Consider the following 22357-nt stretch of genomic DNA (forward strand, 5'->3'; position numbering starts at 1 on the left):
ATATATATATATATATATGGTGACGCAGTAGCGCAGTAGGTAGTGCTGTCGCCTCACAGCAAAAAGGTCACTAGTTCGAGCCTCGGCTGGGTCAGTTGGCGTTTTTGTGTGGAGTTTGTATGTTCTCCCTGTGTTCACGTGGGTTTCCTCTGGGTTCTCTGGTTTCCACCACAGTCCAAAAACATGCGGTATAGATTTTTTGAGTGCCTTGGACAGATTTTTGTTATTAATTATGCACCAGAGTTGGACATCTCAACTGTGGTAAGAGACATCCGAAGAATATAAATATGAAAAAAAAAGCGATGACAATCGTCAAATGACAGTTTGCTGTTAATGTACTCCCCCTTAGCCAATGCAAGATTTAGATGACCTATTATTGAGACATTCAAGAAGAATGTTTTAGCTTAAATTGTTGTCATTGGTGATTTATTAGCAGCTACTGGTACATTGAGTACATTCCTGTATGCTTTAAAAGACATTATTTTGCCTGTATTTTGTGTGTGTGTTTTGTAGTGGTAACTACTGATTTCTATTTTAAGAATCATCAAGCATCACAGTTTCAGCTAAAAAATCTTCTATATTTTTTCTTGAGGAACAAAAGTCACATGTTGGTTTTTAACAATCTTATTTTATTTATTCTTTTGGTGAACTACCCCTTTAAACAGTTTGATTACTCTGCTGTAAACTGAGCAGTGCGGGCATATTGATGTGCAAATCTGGAGGAAGGATAAACTCACTGGAAGCACATATGATGAGCAGATGAATATTTAAAAAGAGAAGTGCATTTCTCAACTCACCGACTCCATAATGAATCCCTGGAGGAAAAACTTGACAAACGCGAGGACGAGGACCTCATGGCTCTGTAGTCACCTCAGCAAAACAACCCTGAGCTAAAACAATAAAAAAGGTATTATCAGTGTGTGGATCACATCTCAAATACATCTGCTTTCTATTGAAAGAAAAACAGCTCGTGCTATAGCTACTTTATAGCTAATGAAAGCTTGTGGACACATTTGAACCATCCAGAAAGCCAGAATCTCTATCTGGTCAGGCTGTTTTTTTAAGCATGTTACCTACAACAAATGGCAACCTTAAAAAAGAAGCCACCCACCCACCATGTTCCAAAACAAAACTTCCAGTTAAGCTGGATTTTCCTGAGAAGAAAACTTGTCAATATTTAAATTGATTCACATTTTTTCTAAGTAATAAAAAGCGCTTCTCTCCTAAAGTTTCTATTTGCTCCAGGCATAATATTAGTCCGAAACAATTTTTAGCCACTCAGGGAAAAATAGCCACGCCTTATTATAACTTACCGAGACAGCTGCGGTTTCACTCCGTATTAACAGATTAAAAAGTAATTGCAAAGCAGATTGTGCGTACAGCTCCGTGTTTCCGAGTGGCACCATATTCAGCGCATTGTGCTCCGTCCAGCGCGCGGACATTACGGGCTGAAATCACATGCCGCTACAGTTACAATGAGCAGGAATGCGCGCATTGATCTGCCCCATCTGGAGCTGCTGGACAGGAAGCGGGAGTCCGGCATGTGAGTTTGGAGGGGGCCGGAGGAGGGAATCCTTGCACAGGACCACGACTAATGGCAGGAACTGGCAACTCTTCACTTTTAAATGGAAACCTGATACCGCGGCCCTAAACCAGCGCGTTCTGCGGCGTTAAAATCAGCCTCGCGGACGGAAATGACAGTGGCGTTTTTTGAGGAAACATCCAGATCAACACTCATCCAGATCCAGATCTGATCAACTGAAGATAATGCGCAATAACCCTTGATTAGGATCATCTGAGGGGGTTGTTTAAATGTTTTAACATTAATCCAAAATAAAGTTACTTGAAATAAAATAAACATTAATAATTGTGTGTGTGTGTATATATATATATATATATATATATATATATATATATATACACACACACACACATGTATGTGTGTGTGCATGTGTCAACAAATAGGCTGTTTCATTTAGTGTAATTTTAAACAAAAATAGCTAAAACATGTAGACATGTTATCATAAAAAAACTCCCAACTGTTAGGCTACCTTTAACTGTAAAATATTATTAAACCAATAATTTTTCATTTACATAAAAATACGCCTAACCGAATCATTGTTTAAAACATTTATTCTATAAATGTATATTAATAGTCACAAAATATATTGGTTTAATTATATCCATTATAAACATGAATCTGTGTTTCCAAATGCAATTTTTGTTTGTTTTTTCATTAAGATGCACTGGCGTAATTATATTGATAAAAAGTTAATAATTAAATGACAATTTCTTGAGGATTAATAGTGTTAGGCATTAAATATAAATCATCTGAATATATGTATTGTAATTATTATTTTTTTAAATCTAAATCTAAATAGGGTCAGTTTTTTCATGTTTCTTTTAAAGAAAATTATTCTGTTCAAGGTGGTACTTATTAAATGTAAAAAAAAGTTATATTATTTCAAATAACTGCTTTCTTATATTGTTTGCAGTTTCAAATGAAATTATTACTTGTCATTATTGCTTTACTACTATTACCATTATTAACTACAATAATAATAATAATAAATATTAGAGTGATTTTTAAAGGATCATATGACTCTGAAGAGTAATGAAGCCAAAAAATCTTCTTTAAAATCACAGGCATAAATTATTCAATTAAATGATAAACTACTTTTGAACAGTTATTTTATAGTGCAACAACATTTTACAGTTTGTACTGTATTTTTGATTAAATAAATGCAGCCTTGGTGAGCAGGAGAAGTTTATTTTAAAACATTTAGAAATCCCACTGACCCCAAACTTTTGTCTTGTGTATATATAAACACTATGATAGCTTTTTTCTTTAAATTTACGAATCTATTACTGCATGTTTCCTTGTTGGTTTAGAGTCATTAGAGACATGTAACGGTTCAAAGTTGTTGATCAAAAATCCCCTAAAAATGGATTTAATTCTTATCCACATACAAAAACCCCTTTGCAAAACGGTTTATGTATCATCAATGTATCTAAAAAGACACAACTGAGTACAAGAAGGAAAAAAGTGCATTTATTACGCAAAATCTGCAACAGAATGATTTAAACAAGTCTTGAGCAGCTGGTATAGCCCTCACAGCCCCGGCAACTCTCTGAGGCGGACAAATATAAACAGGAGAACAGGGGGATTTCATCTCCATTGCAAAGTCTCTCATCCCGAACGTCCACCTCCGAGCAACCCTGATGCTTTCCAAACGTACAAAAGCTCAACCGGCTCAATCCGAAAATTATTTTCAAGTTAAAACAAAAAGAACAAAACAGCCAACACAGATTATTTAATAACACACCTATATAAAGGCAATAAAAATTGATGCCATTACCAAACATGTAACACAGCTCCTGTAAAAGAAAAGAAGAAAACAACATGGCGTCCAATTGACTTTAAGTCTGTCGTATGGACATGATGACGGGGAGAGCTGTCGGCCACCATATCTTGTGGTTTCTTGCCCTGTAAAGAAAGGGAACCAGATTACGGTGGGCATGCTGTGAGCTCACAGCTACAGGACACCCTCTCTGCCTTTGGGAGGGGTGTTAGATTAGGGGGTGTGTCCGGCACAGCCCCCTTGTGAGAGAGCCTGGGACGGATTAGTCTGAATCAGAGTCGCTGCTGTCTTCTGATGATGAGCTGCTGGAGCCGTCTGATCGGTCATCATCATCGTCCTCTTCATTCTGTGCATTGGGGATCAATGTTGGAAAACGAAATGAATACCTCTAATGATAATAATAACAGAACAGATTCTTGAGATCTTAACTAGGCATGGGCGATATGAGCAAAACATGTATTTAATGAGAAATTTTATTTTGGGTTAATGACTTATATTAGAATGTAATGTGTAATGTAATGTGTTAGGGTGCCATACACCCAAAGCGCTTAATTATGAGGGGGGTCTCTCCATACCACCACCAGTGTGCAGCATCCACTTTGATGATGCGATGGCAGCCACAGGACAACGACGCCACTGTGCTCACCACACACATCTAATGGTGGAGTGGAGGGACAGTGATAGAGCCAATTCAGTGGATGGGAATGATTAAAAAGCCATGATGGGTAAGAGCCAATGGAGGGAATTTGGTCAGGACACTGGGGTTAGACCCCTACTCTTTACGAGTACCATGCCATGGGATTTTTAATGACCACAGAGAGTCAGGACCACGGTTTAACGTCTCGTCCAAAAGACGGCGCTCACTGACAGTATGGTGTCTCCTTCACTTTTACTGGGGTATTAGGACTCACACAGACTGCAGGTTGAGCGCCCCCTGCTGGCCTCTCTAACGTTACTTCCTACAGCAACCTAGTTTTTACCTTATGGTCTCCCATCGAGGTATTGACCAGGCTCAGCCCTTCTTGTGATATGGCTGTGGCGCAGAATATAGCTATGATTTTTTCCCTATTATTGAATAGGAGCAAAGTAGCAAATTTAAAACAATAGGACAAATATAATAGAAAACATGTACAAATTTCAGTATCTTCCTGAAAAAAAGGTCCTACTGTGTCAAAATTACAGTGTAGAGAGGAGGGGAAATAAGCATAGCTAAGCTGTACTTGTGAATAAGTTACAGCAATCTGCTGTAAGTTGCATTTTTTGACTGTAAAAAACATTAATTTAGGAAAGTGTCTATGTTAATTGGTTTTGGAAGTCTGTTTCATAAGGTTATCATTCGTGTAATATCAAAATACACTTTTATTTTCTCACTTCGTCACCTTGTGAGACTCTTTGAAATATTATTAATTTGAAGATTTGTTCTTTGTAAACCTCTCTTTTCTGAAAGCTCTGATGAACTGACCCAGTGTGTTGTGATTGGTCTACCGCTTACAGCGTGTGAATTTCAGCTCTGCAGGCTGACTCGATTCTGATTTATTTTAGAGTGCATGACAGTAAAAATGGTGTTGATTTCGCCAGTATCAGTTTGAGTGGAAATAGTGGGAAAACTAGTTGATAAACCCATACCTCTATCACGAGCAGGATGTTTCTAAATAGTTAAAGTTTTTCTTTAGTTTGTGGGATGTTAGATATTAGTCTCATCAAGATACAAATACTAAAAATAGACACATACTGTACATTAATATTTATATGTTTTTTCTATGTAGTGTAAGTTTATTGACCTTATTCTAAAATGCGGAAGTGCACCTATTTTAGCAATTGTTTTAGAACTTTCGATTCAATCGCCTATGGGACAAATGACTAGAAATAATAAACGGCAGAAAACCGTCAAACTACTTGCTCTACAAACAAATATTTGCATGATTATACAGAACAAGTAGAATAATATAATAAGAAAATATCAGTTTGCAACATCAAACAGCGAAACGAGCAGTTTTTAATGTCTAAAAATGAATGGAAGTGAATAAGACCGGAAGTCTCGAGTCAAAAAATATTCAAATGGCTGCGCCCAATCGTCAGCGAAAAATAAGGTGAATAGAATGACTGCACAGACCTAATATAGACCATTTTAAGGGGTGTAAACAAAAACAATGGTCCTAACATAATTCTTGTTTTACACTTTTAATTTCTATAGCTTTTGAGAATCTAAAATGCGCCACATTTTGATAAATAATGTTTTGATAGCTGTTTTAACATTACGTTATGATTAAATTGCCTCTTGTAATAAAATAGTTTGAAAACAAACAGGAAATGTTCATGGGCCAATGATGTCACCCCATTGAAATAAGTCTATACTGATACGCATCCAATTTCCCAACTTTTAAATTCTCTGAATACATTACCAAATATAATTATAATTAACTACATTTATGTTAAAACTTAACATGTCTTAAGATGTGCAGGGAGGAAATCTGAAGTGTTGCATTATATTAGATCTGTGCAGTAGGCCAGTGTTTTTTCAACCATGTTCCTGGAAGACCACCAGCACTGCATGTTTTGGATGTCTCCTTTGTCTGTCATATACTTTTCAGGTCTTTCAATCTCTGCTAATGAGCTGATGATCTGAATCAGGTGTGTTTGGTTAAGGAGACATGGAAAATGTGCAGAGCTAGTGGTCCTCCAGGAACATGGTCGAGAAACACTGCATTAGGCCACTAAATATCATTCAGCCAAAAATATCAATATCAATGAGCCAAAAGAGAAAAACGGCCAAAAATAAGAGCTGAATGCTATTCTGCACCACACTGCCAAGTGTTAAGCGCTGGTTTCACTCTCTCTCCAGCAAAAGTCACTGTGTACTCGAAGACATCAACACCGAACACGGAAAGCACTGACCTATGAAACCCATTCATTTCAATGGCTTGTTCTTCGCAAAGACAGTTTGTTGCTGTGCCGACGAAAGTGCAAGAGTAGCTCCTGCATGCTGATGCTTGCAGTTGTGCCACTGTTGCCAATGGAAATGCTGGTAAATCAGTTTTGGCCCAGAATTTTTATTTCACTGCATCCATATAACAAACCTACTATCTGTGCCCTTAATGTTGCTCAAACAGCAGGAAAAAAATAGCTCGCTTACATTTCATTCCATTTCTGCATTTCTTCTTACTTAAATGCTCTTGTTAGATGTCTTGTTTTTTTTTAATAACGATGATAAATAATGATAAAAAAACTGTCCTGTGGTCATTTTAAAAGTATTAATTACTAATAAAAAACTGGCAGAATTGGATGCACTGAGATGAATCCAGACTGAAGATATCGCCCAGCCCTAGTTTAAACCAAAGCAACATTAACCTCATCATCTTCGTCATCCTCATAACTATCCGTGCTGCCAGACGACTCGTCATCATCATCCTCCGAATCGGAAGTGTCTGTTTTTTCGTCGTCGTCATCGGAGTCTGATGTGTCCTGCTGGAAACCAAGAGTCACACATCTCTCAAACAGGCAGCTACACAGGTGTATCGGTGTACCAGCACATTTACACAAAAAACACTCTCAGCAGAAATCCGCAAACTAAAATACAATGCAACACCCTTAAACAGAGTCCACAGACTGTGTGGGTGATTAGCCCAGAGAGAGCGGGCGTTACCTTGGCCCGGTACGCCATGGAACGCTTGCCCCCCCCGGGACCCACTGTTGCGGCTCTGGCACCTACCGCCTTCCCCTTGGTGACGCGCACTTTGGCCCCGGGACCTTGAGCTTTTGTTGTGCTTCGCCGTTTCTGTGAGGGCAGAGAGAGGACGGGATGGGGGTGCAAGGACAGAGCAGCACAGGAAAAAAAACACAGACGTTCAAGCTTGAGTAATGATTAGTCGCACCACAGTACAGCCTTAAGTATATTATACATTCAATCATGTTAGTTTGCTGACATACATGCACTACTGCTCAATAGATTGGGATCAGCACATTTAAAAAAAAAAAAGAAGCCTATTCTGCTAACCAGGGCTGCATTTATTTGGTAATACGTATGTAAGTAAGTAAGGCAAATAACAAACTGACCGGCTTGTTCAACTTTTCTTGGTCACAATTTGACCACTTGAATAATTAAAAATTGTATTGGTCTTAAAAGCCTTTTTCTATTGATAATTTTCACAATTGATGTTGGTATAGCAGTCAAAAATGGGATAAATGAGATCATGTTGGGATCAAATTCTGGACTTTGTCAGTTGGGGTTGGGGGCAGTGTGTGTGTGTGTGGGGGGGGGGGGGGTCTACGGGCGTGTGATAATTATCAGGGTTTATGATTATCATATGACTATTATCAGTGTAGTAAACTGTTGGGCAGCTTCATAGTTGTGGAAAGTGTTATATGGCAGCATTTAAAAGTAAGATTAAAAAAGGTGTTTACTTTAATACACCAAAGATAAATTTAAATGTTTAACAGAAATATTAGAGACACGAAGAACGCAAAATATTATAAAATTTCTAAAATTGATTGATTAAACATTGAAAATTATAAGTAATTATATATTATAATGATAACTATATATAATAAAACTCACTATAAATGATTGACTAAGAGTAATATTTATATAATACAACAGTATAGTAATGATTTCTTAAAGTTCATGTGACTGAAGACTATATAATGTTCAATGGAAACAGTATCGGGTTTAACCAATGATGCGCATTTAAATAAGAAAACAGTTATTTTAAATTGTAATAACATTTCAGTTACATTTGTACCGTATTTTTCATTGAACAAATGCAGCCTTGGTGAGCAGATCAGGCATTTTATCCAAAACATTTTTAAAAATCTTACTGATCTTTGACCAGTAGTGTATGAGATTCTGAAGTAAGGAAATAATGGAGCCATATGTGATTGTATGGGCAGAATCAGCCTTTACATGCAAAGTCAATCAGCTAATCAATCAGAGTGCCGAATCTTGCCATGCAGTGCAGGGGGTTTGGGTACAGAGAAGAGGAAATCACAATCTCAGCTACATGATCGACTGTGTAAGAAGTTATGCTAATATACTGAGCTCTGCATTATAAAGCGCAAGTGACAGCAGCCAATATGAAGTTTGGGACTGCTTACCGTAGAGGAGAACTCTTTATAAACTGCACGCTCCTGAGGGGATAGTGACTTGGAGAGAGAAAAGAAAGAAAAAACAGAGGGAGAGATGTCACTACACACTCAAACTCACTCTAGTCACACATTTATTTTTGTAATCAAGTCATGGATGACAAAGAAAGAATATTTTGAACATACACTAATTTCTTTAAAGAATTCACGTTTTCAAATATTTCAGCTTTAGTCGACAATTTATTTTAAGTAAAAATAAATATATATTTAATACACTTTTTATATTTCAAATGAAGATTTCAAACTTTTTAGTTTGCAGAAAGCTATCTTTTATTAGCCTGAGGTAAATACAGTAATACTTCAAAATAATTTATTAATTTTAATATTTATTTCTAGATTTATTAGGACATTAGTTGTACATGCCTTAAAGCAAACATTAATTCACCATGACCTTTCATGAACGAGTAATGAACGATTGTTTTTTTATGAACTAACATTGACAAAGGTAAATAAATGTTGTCAAAAATTAAAGTTCAATGTTAATCATTGTAATGTGAGGTTAACATGACCTTATTGTGTTATTGTTTGTAATTAATATCATACCTGTATTTGAACATACTGTTTTTTTATATAAATGCACAAGCAGTTTTTCTAAAATTAAGAAAATGCTAAAAGTATAAAAAAAGATGTACAATGAAGTATAAAAATATAGGTAGCGTTTTATTTTAAGGTGTCCTTGTTACACGTTCCATGTACTTACTATAATTACACAATAGAGCTGCATGATTTTGAAAAAAAAAATACAAATAAATAAATCGGACATTGAATGTTTTGTTTTTCTGCAATATACATTGCGACATGAATATAATTTTACCAGATCGATTTAAAAATTGCTTGATTTGGAAAGATTTAATTCATTTAGATTGATTGGGAGGATCAAGTGTTTTTCTATGCAGTGCATTTACATAAAATATAATAGCTTACAAGCATTGAAAGATTTGACAGAGCAAAGGTAAAGTGAAATAAACAGTGCAGATACAGAAATTAAACAAAAAAAAAATAACATGGTTATCTTTGTATAAATGATTTTAAAATAATAATATCTTTATCCAAAACAAACAAACAAAAAGCACCCAGGGGGTATCTCAAATTACAGAAAATCTCAAACAACAGAAATCAGTCCAAGGCACTCGAAAAATGTGGAAAATTAAAAACAAACATAATTTTCCACATTTTCTGAGTGCCTTGGAATAATATATTCATCTTTTATATATTAATAAATAATCTAATCTTGCAATGTGACTATTGTGCACATATATCAATGCCCAAACAATATATTGTGCAGCCCTATTAACCAATTACAATTAATTATACATAATTACATTTAACAAACCCTAAACCAAACCCAAATTCTAACTCTAACCATATAGTAAGCACATGTAATTAATTGATGTTACTCAGTAGTTAAATAAGGTGTTACACTGTTAAAAAAATCTAAAAGAAAGATGTAGAAAGGTTTTCTTTTATTCATTTTAATTTTTTTGAATGATTTTTTTTTTTACTGCATTATGAAATCAATCATAGTAGAGTCACTAAGGTATGTTTATGCTATTATCAAGCATAATAAATGAGAAATCTAGAATGTCCAGACTAAGACGCATGTAAAAAAAAACAAAAAACGGATTTCGTTTTTTTAGATGTAATGTAGGTATGTAGAAAAAAATCCTATATTTTTAGGTCCATCTGGACACATCCCTCAAAGACTGTTTAAACTAATTCTATTAAGATTTTTAAATATATTAATACAATGTCACTTTTGACTTGTTTCCACTGGCTGGTACAGTACGGGTTGGTACAGGTCACCTTTATCAGGCTTGTGTTTCCACTACTTAAAGGGTACTAATGTACTCTTTTGTTGGGCGTTGTGTACGACAAAGTTTCAGTCAACACCATTCTCCCTCGAGAAAATGTCTAAAGTAAAGCTGTACGAGTTGCTTACATATCATATGAGAAGCACTTCTCACAAAACAGATGCTTTATACACATAAATACTTCTGTATTAAAGTTTATTACTAACTCTTCTATGAACATGAGTTGATTATAACTGCAGATCAATGACAGTGCCAAATAGCCTACTGTAACGTCTGTGATTATATAAATAAATAAATGCAACATGTATGAACACATACAGACCCTTACAGTCTCTGATATGTTAACAAATACAAGAGAACTACACAAAAGCAGACATCTAGTCCTTATTTAGGTTCAAAAACAACACAAAATATAGCCAGTGAAAACCTCTTATATGTGTCTTTAATCTTCAGCAGCACATGTAGCCTCTTGTTAGAAAATAATTCTATCATTCCGAGTTCATAAGGTGTGTGTGTTCATAAGGTTCATAAGTCCAAAAGGTGATGATATAGTTAAACATGGCTGTTTGTTAACGTTTGCTGAAAAAATGTGCTCCTTTTTTTCCGGCTTCTCCATTGTATTTTCGCGTGCCACTCTTGCGTTTGTCAGTTTCTGACAGGATTGCGTTTCAAAAGCATGCCAATAATTAAGCACACGTTATTATCATGAGCTCAAGAAGTTTATATTTGAAATGACAGACATGCGGCATGCGCAAGCAGGTAAGTGAAACCGCTCCTGCTTCAGACTGGCTCGTAAATAACTACAAGGCACAGGGTAAATCTGCTCTTCTTTTTGGCTTTATGGCTGTTCATCAAGACGACGACAAGGTTTGTTTGAGCCCGGGTCGACCATGGCTCATTATTATATGTTTATATAATTCCGCTGTAATCTCTTGGCTGTGTGTGTATTTAAAACATGGCGGATCCTTTGTTTTCATTCTAACTCGTTGCGTGAGCGAGTGACCCATCTCTGTAAATCAATAGCGTTCACCTGCGCGTCTAGCTCCGCCTTTTGGTAACCTTTCAAAAGGGTGCCGAAAAAGTAGTACGGTACAATTCAGTACGCTTTTTGACAGTGAAAACGGCCATAAAAGTGTACCAAACAGTCTCGTATATACTTTATAAACTAAAATCGTCTTTAATTTTACTACATTTTTGTCCACAGATGTGAACGATTGAAAAAACTTCCTACCTTCACCCAAGCTTCAAGTTCAGCTTTGTACTCGAGCTGTTGTTCCTCCACCTGTTTTTTATATTTGTCCTTCTGGCTTTGGCTAAGTTTGTGCCACCGTTTGCCAATCTCCACCATGCGCTCCTTCAGGCTGAAGTGATTCAGCTCGCCGTTGGTTAAGAGTTCCTGAGAGAACATTTGATAACCGCTCCTGAGAGTCAAGAACAGAAGAGGAATGAGTGCTGAAACAGATGAAACAGTATTTGTTTTTAAACTAGGAAGGTGTCTCTTAGAAATCAGCAAAGTAAAAATGGCAAACTCACACAGGGGGCTTTTTAGGCTCGCCATCGAATTTGGGTTTTCTCTGTCCTTGTCCTGACAGAACCGTTCTCATCTCTAACAGCTCCCTCTGCACAATAAAAAACAAAAGAAAGAACATGAAAATAAAACTGACTTTATTCCTCCTTAACGCCAAGTCCAAACATAATTCATGCCGAAATGCTCATGACAACAGATGAGCAGATTAACCAAATGATTTGTTTACACAACACAGATATATACAAGTGCAAGAGCGAACATATCTAATGTTGTCAGATTTATCAAGAATAAGTGACAAAGCACTGAAATGATGGTGTCATGCTCGTTGAACAGTAATACTGTACAAGCTCCACCAACAGCACAAACTGAGCATATACACATTGTGAAACATGAGCATCCATTGCAGACCCCTCTGCCTCTACTCTGGTTAGGGGTGACCAACATTTTGACATTTCTTCAGCACAGGTGAGAAGACAGTGGTCAAAACGTCTGGTCACTGACCACGGTTCGGTACTGAACCTCGTATCGCTTCTGGTCCTCTGCAGCTTTCTTGATCCACGGAATCTTCTCCTTCTTTTCCATGGCCTTCCAAGCGGCGTCCATTGCATTCTGTGCTTTCTTCCGGTCGCTCTGTGAAGAGTTTAAAGGAGTCATAAACTGAGATATCGAAATTTCCCATGATTTTTAAGGTCTTAGAACATTACATATTAGAATAAAACAACAAGTTTGTTCCAATTTCATCACACTAAACTAAGATCTGTGTCTACATCCACATCACAGCCTGTTTAGCTCCGCGCACAGATTCATGTATGCACAATTCTACACTGAATTTTCAGAAAGCTTGAAACTAAAATTCAGTGATCAGGGCAAACTTTTTCCAGCTTCACCTTCTTTCCAAAGTCAAGATATTTCTAGAGAAAGCCATTCATGCTTTTATCAGCTCTCGTCTGGACTATTACAATGCACTTTATGTTGGAACTAAAGGTGCAGTATGTAAGTTTGACACCCAGTGCTTGAACTAGGTATTGCACGCCTGGATCAAAACAAACGCAAGTGCAGGTTGCCAGATTGAGAACAGGGGGCTGTTCCAGAAAGCAGGTTATGTGACATACCCGGGTAAGTTTGAGAGTAAGTAGGTGGATAACCTCAACTTTGGTTCCAAAATCGAAGGTAACTTCTGGGTATGTTAAGTAGCCATAGCAACTTACTCTCTGAAGATAACCTGCTCCGGAGCAGGTTATGTTCAGAGAGTAAGTTGCTATGTTTTAGAGTTTGTCTGTTTTAGAGAGTTTACTGAGCATTGCGTGCTCTTTTGATGGGAATATTTATGGATGTGGACACACAGATACAAGTTTTTTCGTTGTGAGAGGGTTATAAGTGCATAGTTTTTTTCATAAACAAATTCATAATGTCAATGTATTTAACAAACCTTTTTGAAATCAAATGTGACAAACCGCGGGTCTGCGCTTACCATAAAAAACATTCAGTGCTGCTCTTTGTATTCGCGTCAGGGCATTTTAGGCAACTGTACAATGTGGCAGTAGGACCACCTGTACAGTATGCCTGGCACTGAACTGTTTTTTACACTTTCGTACAGTTCCTTGGTCATAAATCACTGCGTATCATTACACAGATGATTCAGAGCACGGCAATAGCGTAGTGGACAGTGCGTCGATAAAGAAAAACGGAGCGCACAACGGAGCGAGTTCGAATCTCACTTACAGATCTTGTGTTTTTTCTCTCCTTCTGCACCCTCACATTTTTCTGTATAATATTATAAGTGGCAGCTTTGTCTTTTGTAGGAAAATATATCTTTAATTTTAGATGTAGGACGTCATTCTTATATATATACATTCACGCACACACACACACCTACATTTTTTAATATAATATTTTTTTCAGGGTTTCTAAATGCTATTGTGTGCATTAATTGCAGCCGATTTTAAAGCTCCATCAGTCACTAAAGGACACTGATAAAATAAAATTTGTCCAAAGTATAAGTGTGCAGGTACAACTTAATTTTCTATCCTTAATCTTTTGGTGTTTCAACTATTAAACTCATTACTGCTTCCACTTACCAGCTCATCACACACCCCACCTCATCACTATGTTGAGGCTAAATGGCTGATTTTCAGGAAGTAATGATTCAAGTGTATACCACAAATATAGTAAAAAAAATAAAAAACTATAAAGCAAATGTTGCTTAACACAATGTTTATTTTTATTATATTTGTATTATAAAATAGGATCATTACTGGGCACTACATTGTTACTTACTGGAGGACAAAAGATACCCTTTTCTGCCTTATACGATGACACACCCTACCTGCAGCCTGACCCAGAGGAAATCTCAGTGACCCAAGCAGACAAAACAGATGGAAGAGTGCTAAAAAATATAATTAATCAAAAAACTATGTTTAATCAAATAGTTTGGTCTGTTCATTTCTTCATTTCCTGAAATAAAATGAATGATTTTGTACACTGCTTTATACACACACCTTTCAACGTGCAACATATTTTTCATATACATTTCTCACCTTAAGTTGATGCTCATGTGACTTTATCTTTGAAGATGGACCTTATACAGCTACTTTAGAATTTAAATATGTAGATAAAAGATTTTGTGATCCAAGAGTAATATTCAAATATGGAAAAGTGCAGAAAATTCTTACACTGCTTGTTAGTTGAGGCAGAAGGAACTTCGTCTGCATGCAAAATAAAAAGAACCTAAAGCTATCTGACAACAATCACTTACAACAGTGACAGAGTGTGTGGTTTAAGTCAAAAACTCAACCACTGAAAAGCCTTTATTATAGGACACAGCAGTTAGACAGGCCTCTTTCTATTAGCTGCATGTCAGAAAGAATATTCTAGAGTGTTAAATAAAGAGCTCCAGTAATTAAATATTACCTTTTATGATAATGTTTCTGTGTTTAATGACTTTGGACAGAGTTCTAGCTCCAGAAAGATTACAATTTCTATAAGCCTTATTAGTCAATACACATATTGTGGCCTTAAGAAATTAATGGCAAGAAAAATAAATGCATGAATGGTTACACAACATACTCAAAAAGGATGTTAAAGAGTAGTTTAATTTATCATTACAATAAAATGGAGGGTGGCATGTGTAATTTAATGAACTAATACATTTTCTTATTATTTATTTTTTATTTTCTTATCTATTTCTTATTCTATATTTCTTTCCTTCGTTGAAGCAGATGTGTAATCTCTGTGTTTAAAACCTCCAGCTTCGCCTTTGTAAAGTGCGTTGCCCTTTTTTTCTCACCGTGACTTTCTATGGTGACTCGTGAATTCGGCGATCTACTGAAAATGCCTTCAGGTGTGTGCCGTGCACGCGCATTAACCCGCGGTTATCTTCAGGAGGTTGATTTAACTAACTCTTGTCACCTGTTTTGGAACCAACATACTCGCGGTAAGCAGGTTTTGGGTAAATCAACCGAGAGTTTAGGTTTTAGCAGATGGTAAGTTAACCCAGCTTTCTGGAATACCCCCCAGGAGTGATTGATTTAAGTCGTTTGCTAAATAAAAACAACAGCACATGATAGAAGGAATATTTTTAATATTAAAAAAAGTTATTGTTCTTACTAACACCTGGACTTTATATTTTAGAAACAGCTTCTATTTCTCACAGTGGAACAACAGAAAGCAATGATCACCTCAGGTAAACCTCATGTGCTTTATTCAGTGTTAAATGCTAACAATGTGAGTTTGAATGCCATTTTACATGACATTTATTGCCATACTACTGAAAGCAGCACTAGATCACCTCAGATCTTGAAAATAAAATAAACACATATGAGTGATTCAGCATGTACATTCAATAATGTTAAAGAGGGTAAATATTTATTAATTCGATTATAAACCTTATAATTTCATGCATATTCTTTGCTTCTGAATGGCTTTTTTTCTGTCGTGTTTCGTCTAGTGCAAACTGATAAATTGCTTATCACTGCATATCTAGTCACGAAGCATGTTGTTAGGACACAGGGTTACAATGTAACCTGCTCATCTAATGTTTACACTCGTAAAAATTAAGTAGTTTGCTAATTAATAACCTCATGTGTAACTCTGAATCTGCGTTTTGTTTCAGAGTCTGCTACTGTCTACCAGAGGTCGCATTTCAGTCATGGATGCATGCTTTCAGAGCCTTTCTAAATGAATGAATGAATAATTAATTGAATAAATGAAACACACGGTTTTCCACCAAGGCAACCCGGGGTGCTGAAATATAATTGGCTAAACTGTCATTGGGCAGGTTAAAATGACCAAAACAAGGACAGCGTTCCGGCACCAAGGGTTCTTGAAATAAAAAAGCTAAAAGTTTTCAAAGCAAAACTTTAGAATTGAAGCAAACAATGGCATATGTTTTGAGAAAAGCTCTCATTTTTGGCTGCAGATATAAAATACAATGTAACGTAAAAATAATGTCCAAAAAAATCTTAATAATAAGAAAATTAAAGCAACACTATATAGTTTTCAGACCTTAAAAAGGTCTCTAAAATGATTTCATTAGTAGAACAACTCTTAACTGAATGAATTCTCACACTTTAATTGTACACTCGTTATCGCAATGCATTATGGGATTGGTTGAGTGCACTTCAGAACGTTCACTATGATGATTTTAGACACCTCTACAAATGGTTGCTCCCTCAAATAGTGCACAATTTAATGGTACAGGGGTCAAATTCAGATACAGTCAGAAAGTAATCGGACAAAAGCCTGAGCATGAATCAATATCAGATGGACCTACATTCGGTCTAGTTCATGTTTTTAACGGTTATTAAAATAAAGATGCTCTGTTACTTTACAGTCTTACAAACTTATTTCAATGCCAGATATATAGGTTATTAGTATTTTATGTGGTAAATGGGCTTCTTTGCTGGGCTGGTGGACATGGTCTCCAAATAAGGTTTCTGAATGTGCCCATTCTATCAACTAAAAGTCAACAAATTTGCATTTAATGCTCTGTCCACAGGGAAGCTTACACATCTCAGTTGCAGTATTAACAATACTGGTAGCAAAAATATTAAGCTTATAAACAACATGGGGGAAGCTGTAAGCAAAAAACATAATGTTGCTTTAAAGCAGCTTTTCTGCAGGTTTCTTCAAATCAAATTTAAGACCTGTTTAAGACCATTATGAATAAAATCTTTGACTTATACAGGGCTAAACACTTTGCTGATCACTTGTTTCTAATGACTTGTTTATTTCTTTAACAGTTTTTGTATTAATGGAAGATCATGTAAAGGGATGTGTTGCTTTAGTTTTAGTTTTCTTTCCCTGATTAGGGAATTTAATTTGGAGACTTTGCTGTAAAAATTCCTAACAGCTATTGCTAATTATCTCTCTTTGCAATAAAAAACTTAAATATAAAAAAGAAGTTTCGAAATGATTTTAGGTGATTGAATGTTGGCCAAATTGGGTAGCTTTACTTGGACATAGGGAAATAAAGACCTGTTTAAAATGATTTAAGGCCTACAACACAATATTTCAGTGAATTTAGGACTTTTTAAGGCCTAAAATTTTGTTTTTGAAATTTAAGACTTTAAGACTTAAGACCCCACAGACACCCTGTAAAGGCACAGATAATTCAAAAATGAAAATTGTCATCATTTACCTACTCTTCACTTGTTTCTGTTGAACACAAAAGAATATATTTTTGGAGAAAACATGTAATCAGTGACCTCCATAGTATTTGTTTTATCTACTATAATTGTCAATGGTTACAGGTTTTCAATGTCAATGTCAATTTTATTTATATAGCACCATTAAACACAACCAGAGGTTGACCAATGTGCTGCACAATACACATCACAACAGAGAAAAATATAAAATTATAGCTAAAACAGATCATTTTCATTGATAAACTGAAAAATCAAAAAGATAGGTTTTCAAGATTTTAAAAAAGACAGAGATGAAACCGATCTAATACAGAGGGGCAAAACATTCCACAACCTAGGATCAGCTACTGCGAAGGCACGGTCAGCTCTGCATTTCAGCCTCGACTTAGGAATGCATAATAATCCCCGTTTAGATGACCGAAGAGACCAACCAGGCTGATTTTCAATTAACATGTCTGACAAATAAGAAGGTGCCAGGCCATTTAAAGATTTAAAAACCAAGAAAAGAATTTCAAAAGTGACTCGACAGTGCACAGGCAACCAGTGCAAAGAGCTTAAAACTGGTGTGATGTGGTCATGTTTCTTAGTAAAAGCCTTGCAGCAATATTTTGAACTAATTGTAAATGAGATAAGGTTTTCTGACTAATCCCAAAGTATAAGGAGTTACAATACTCCAATCTAGTCGTAATAAAAGCATGGATTTAAAAAAATAAATAAATTCTAGATAAAATAGATTTGACTGTATTTAAACATCGAAGCTGAAAGAAACTTTTAAGCTATCTTCAAAACATTGTATTTTGTGTTCATCTAAAAAAAGGAACTCAACGGTTTAAAACCACTTGTATATTTTCATTTTTGGGTGAACTATCCATTTGACAACATGTACTTAACAATAGTTTTAGGGTAGTAATTAGATGTGGTTTACACTTAGTTGCATGCAATTATGCATAACTTACTGTTATTAGTACAGCAAATGTAATGTGTAACAAGAACACTGCAAGATTAAGATAAATACTACATCTTTCTTTAGCATTCTGTGATTCAGTCAAGTCTCTCTTACTCTGTATTTAGCCAGATAGTCTCCTATCACGCTCTGCTGCCACATCTCTTCTGGAGTCTTAGGCGTTTCAGGAAGCCGTGTTTTCTTCTTACTGTCTCGCTTCTCTTTTGAAAGTCCATGCACCCACTGATCCAGCTCAGGGTCACGAACCCGATCCTACAGCACAACAACAACAAAAAAACATTACTGCACTCTGAAAACAGACAGTTTTAGACATAATAACACCAGAGAATTATAGCATGCAGGTAAATAAATAAGGACACCTTGCAGATGCCCACCTTCGCAGATGGGGATTTGGCCCTTAGGGGGCTTCCTGCGCCCCCTAAGCTCAGCCTGGAGCCACCCAGCTTCTCCTCTCCCATCACTCGCTCTCTCTCCTCATCTGGGAGACTCTGCAGAGGAACAAAGATTCAGAAATTCAACAGTCTCCATTTTAATAGTATGAGTTTATTGTGACTTGTACTTACTTCAAGGAACCTCTGAAGGTCAATCTCGTACTGTTTCTTTTTCTGATAAGAGAGATGAAGATTGTTAGATTCATCTATATCTAAAACAAATTTAAATGCAATAATGGTGTTAATAAGAACTCTAATAACAGCATTAACATTGTAAAGAGCCCCTAATATGGGTTTTTAAAAATGACCTTCCATGCAGTGTGTAACACAGCTCTAAGTGAAGTGAAATATCCAGCTAAAGCTTAAATCGGAAAGTGCATTATGTTTAAAACTATTGATTCATCTATAAAGGAGTCAACTCAGAGTGGTTCAAATGAATCGGGGTAACAAATCTTAATACTCAATGTGTGTCATGGTTAAGAATAGAGCAGTATGCCGGTGGCATTAGGCTCACACATACACTCTGACTACTTCAAAACTGTTGATAAGCCATGCTGGGCATTTCTCTCTGTCTCATGCTATACACAGTTGACCAATCGCAAAAGACTGGGTCATCGGACCAATCAGCACAGATTAGCATCGTGCTAAGGAGGGCTTTGGGAACAAATGAATAGCTGTACAAATCAAACAGGAGTCGTTGGGATAATTAGTTAAAAATAAATGCATATTATAAGACAATGAAAGTGTTTTTTGACCTTGCATGCATATCAGATTGTTGTTGGAGACTCCCAAAACCAAAATATGACTTTTTTTTATGCATAAAGTAATATGAACTATGCCCTTTCATCAGTTTTACTGAGAGCTTTGTCAATGAATAGTAACTTTTTTCCCTCGTTTTCCTATTTATTTTGAACAAAATTAATGTCTTAAACACTTGTTTATATCTCTTTTATATACGTTTATAAAATGTATTTTGGAGTTTTCTATTTATCAACCAATACTCAAACAAACATACAGTTTCTACAGAAATGTCAAGCAGACCTAAAAAAATATAAATGTTTCTTGAATGATTTGTGTAACACTAAAGGTCGAAGTAATGGTTGCAACTTTCCCATAAAAAAAACACTTCTTCTGATCCCAAACTTTTGGTCTGAAGATACAATAAATATTCACATACATATTATATTGCCCATCTGCTTTCTAAAACCGAGGCCAGCAGCATTTACTAGTCAAACACTGAAACCTTTTTCAATGAACATTACTTGCTATTCAGTTTTTTGGGTTAAACAATCAAGAGTGGATGGTTCTGGCAGACCTGTTCGCATCTTTTCTGGAACGCGTCCTTCTCTTTCTGGGTCATCATCTTCCACTGTTTACTGCACAGCACCATTCGCTCCGTACTTGGCACGTCCTTCATGTTTACCATTAGTTCAGCACAGTATAGAGAATAGCCATTTCTGCAGAGCACAACCATAAAATACTGTATATATGGCAAACACTGCTAATATAATAAACCAAAATTTTAAAATGGTCAACAGCAGCAAATCTTGGAATAACGACCAAGTTTTTGGGAGATAATTTTGCATAAGCAATGCTAAACAACTAAATTAAGAAATTCAGAAGAAAACCAAAGGCTGTAAGTGGTTTGAAACATACGGTGGTGGTTTGGTTGGCCGGCCATCAAACTTGTCCTTAAGCTGCCGTTCAGCCTTGGTCAGGACCGATTTGACGTGCTCATCTGAATTAGCATCTGGATGAGCTTCAATATAAGCTCTCATGGTGTCCTGTATGAGTAAAACAATATTTGAACAAAATACCCAATCCCTCTAATAAACAAAGATTTCATCCCATTAGCATAGTTCCATATGGTTCCAACTGAGTTTAACATGTAGTTTTTTGGGGATCAGTTCACAATTGATCAGCCGAAACCCATTGCCGTTTCCACCTGATTGATTCATCTAAGTTTTAGCAACCATGTAGTAAACCTTTAAATACCCCTAAAACTGTAAGTAAGTATAATTGGGTGAAAATATTCAATTCAATTCAGCTTTATTTGTATAGCGCTTTTACAATGTAGATTGTGTCAAAGCAGCTTCACATAAATGGTCATAGTAACTGGAACAGTGTAGTTCAGTTTTTAGTGTGACCCACTAGAAAATACTGCCTTAATAGCACACCTTTTTCGGTCCATAAACGTAGGGTCTTGGAAATGCAGTCAATGTGGTTCTCCAATTCGATAGATGGTGCAATTACAAATAAATTAGGGTGCTACAAATGCTCTCCTGTAACGCAGCTAGGTAATATTGATTATTTACTGTTCGGATAATATTGTTATTTAGGAACATTTGTCTTGAAAATATTCATTTAAAAAACTCAAAATATATCTATTTCTATACCTAACTCACATATTTAATTATCAAGAAATAATTCTAATGTCTAATTTTCATTGTTTTTGTGTTTACCAAATTAAACATTTGCATAAAGCATCTATTTTCTCTATTGTCATTTTGTTTTTACTATTATTAATATTTCAGTGAATTTCTCATTCACTTTTTGAAAAATAAAATATAAGAAAACTATAATTCTGTTTTAGACATGCCTTGTGGTAACTGGTTTGAGATCAGCATCTTGAGTTTGAAATGGGGAAAATGTCAACTCTCTTACTGGTTTCAAAAGTTGAACAATAATTCAAACACCTATTAGGACTGAAATCAAAAGCTGCTTTTCCACTATCGTGCCAAACCGTTCTAAGAACACTTCGGTACGGTTACGGTTGTTTCTCCACTGAGCCTGGAACGGCGCGGCACGATTACAAACCGTTCTCGGCCCGGAATTCTCGGCACGGTTAGACAACCGTGCTGAACTGTGCTGACAGATTCTGTGTTGACGTCGCGACTCGGTTGCTAAGCTACCACAGCTGGCTCAGCAGAAGCACGCTAGTCATCAGACATCCTCAATAAACTGCAGTACATTTAATATAAAATAATGATCCAGGTCTAAACGATACAGTTTGAAAAGGGTTTTTAAACCATAGAGTAGTCTCTGGCAGAGAAGTGAATAACTCATCACATTCTTACGAAGATATTTTATTCATTAAAGTTATTATTTTATTGACTTGAATACAGACCTACTTCGCCTGCCTGAAAGTGAGTTTATTGCACGCAGCGCTGTATTCCACAGCACAAAACTCGCTCTGATCCGGGAGAGACATGCCAGCGACTTGCGCTGCTGACTTTTTTTTCCTGCTGCGCATCGAATAAAGCGAATAAAGCGAATAAAGTCACGCTTTGCATCGTCGATGTCCAAATTCCACAACAACATCACTATATCCATGGAACACGAACTTGCAGACTCTTTTAACAACGAGGAAATAATTGCACTTTTTAATTCAAAGCCAGGACAGCTTGTAATACCGGCGAGACCACCTGAAGGACAGCGTGTTCGTGTTGTAATGTCGGCCGTCCAAAAGACTTTGCTTGA

At 36.2% G+C, this 22357-nt stretch overlaps 2 protein-coding genes across 59 annotated transcripts in view; both read right to left on the reverse strand.

The window, feature by feature from the left end:
• Nucleotides 1-1596, reverse strand: part of asap1a (ArfGAP with SH3 domain, ankyrin repeat and PH domain 1a) — a 91934-nt gene extending 90338 nt beyond the window's left edge. For all 4 annotated transcript variants that reach the window (XR_015477465.1, XR_015477464.1, XM_087238621.1 and 1 more), the window contains exons 1-2: nt 1314-1596; nt 798-890 (exon numbers count right to left, since the gene is read on the reverse strand). Coding sequence is in view for 2 of the 4 variants with exons in the window: in XM_087238621.1 (XP_087094747.1) it covers nt 798-856 (59 nt within the window). In the remaining 2 variants the exon portion in view is untranslated. The remainder of the gene's footprint in view (nt 1-797; nt 891-1313) is intronic.
• Nucleotides 1597-3030: 1434 nt separating this feature from the next.
• Nucleotides 3031-22357, reverse strand: part of ubtfl (upstream binding transcription factor, like) — a 29824-nt gene continuing 10497 nt past the window's right edge. For 4 of the 55 annotated variants that reach the window (XM_087239090.1, XM_087239091.1, NM_001443231.1 and 1 more), the window contains exons 9-20: nt 20534-20661; nt 20193-20334; nt 19010-19051; nt 18821-18934; nt 18543-18698; nt 12342-12470; nt 11846-11931; nt 11544-11733; nt 8454-8501; nt 7072-7137; nt 6711-6827; nt 3031-3708 (exon numbers count right to left, since the gene is read on the reverse strand). In XM_087239090.1, coding sequence (XP_087095216.1) covers nt 3625-3708; nt 6711-6827; nt 7072-7137; nt 8454-8501; nt 11544-11733; nt 11846-11931; nt 12342-12470; nt 18543-18698; nt 18821-18934; nt 19010-19051; nt 20193-20334; nt 20534-20661 — 1302 coding nt within the window. In that variant the 3' untranslated portion in view covers nt 3031-3624. Of the gene's footprint in view, nt 3709-6710; nt 6828-7005; nt 7138-8453; nt 8502-11543; nt 11734-11845; nt 11932-12341; nt 12471-18542; nt 18699-18805; nt 18935-19009; nt 19052-20192; nt 20335-20533; nt 20662-22357 lie in introns of all 55 variants that reach the window. The other 51 variants (NM_001443226.1, NM_001443227.1, XM_087239069.2 and 48 more) reach the window with 23 other exon arrangements.

The sequence above is a fragment of the Danio rerio genome, chromosome 2 (assembly GCF_052040795.2).
Source record: "Danio rerio strain M-AB ecotype USA chromosome 2, GRCz13ab, whole genome shotgun sequence".
In the NCBI taxonomy this organism is placed as follows: domain Eukaryota; kingdom Metazoa; phylum Chordata; class Actinopteri; order Cypriniformes; family Danionidae; genus Danio; species Danio rerio.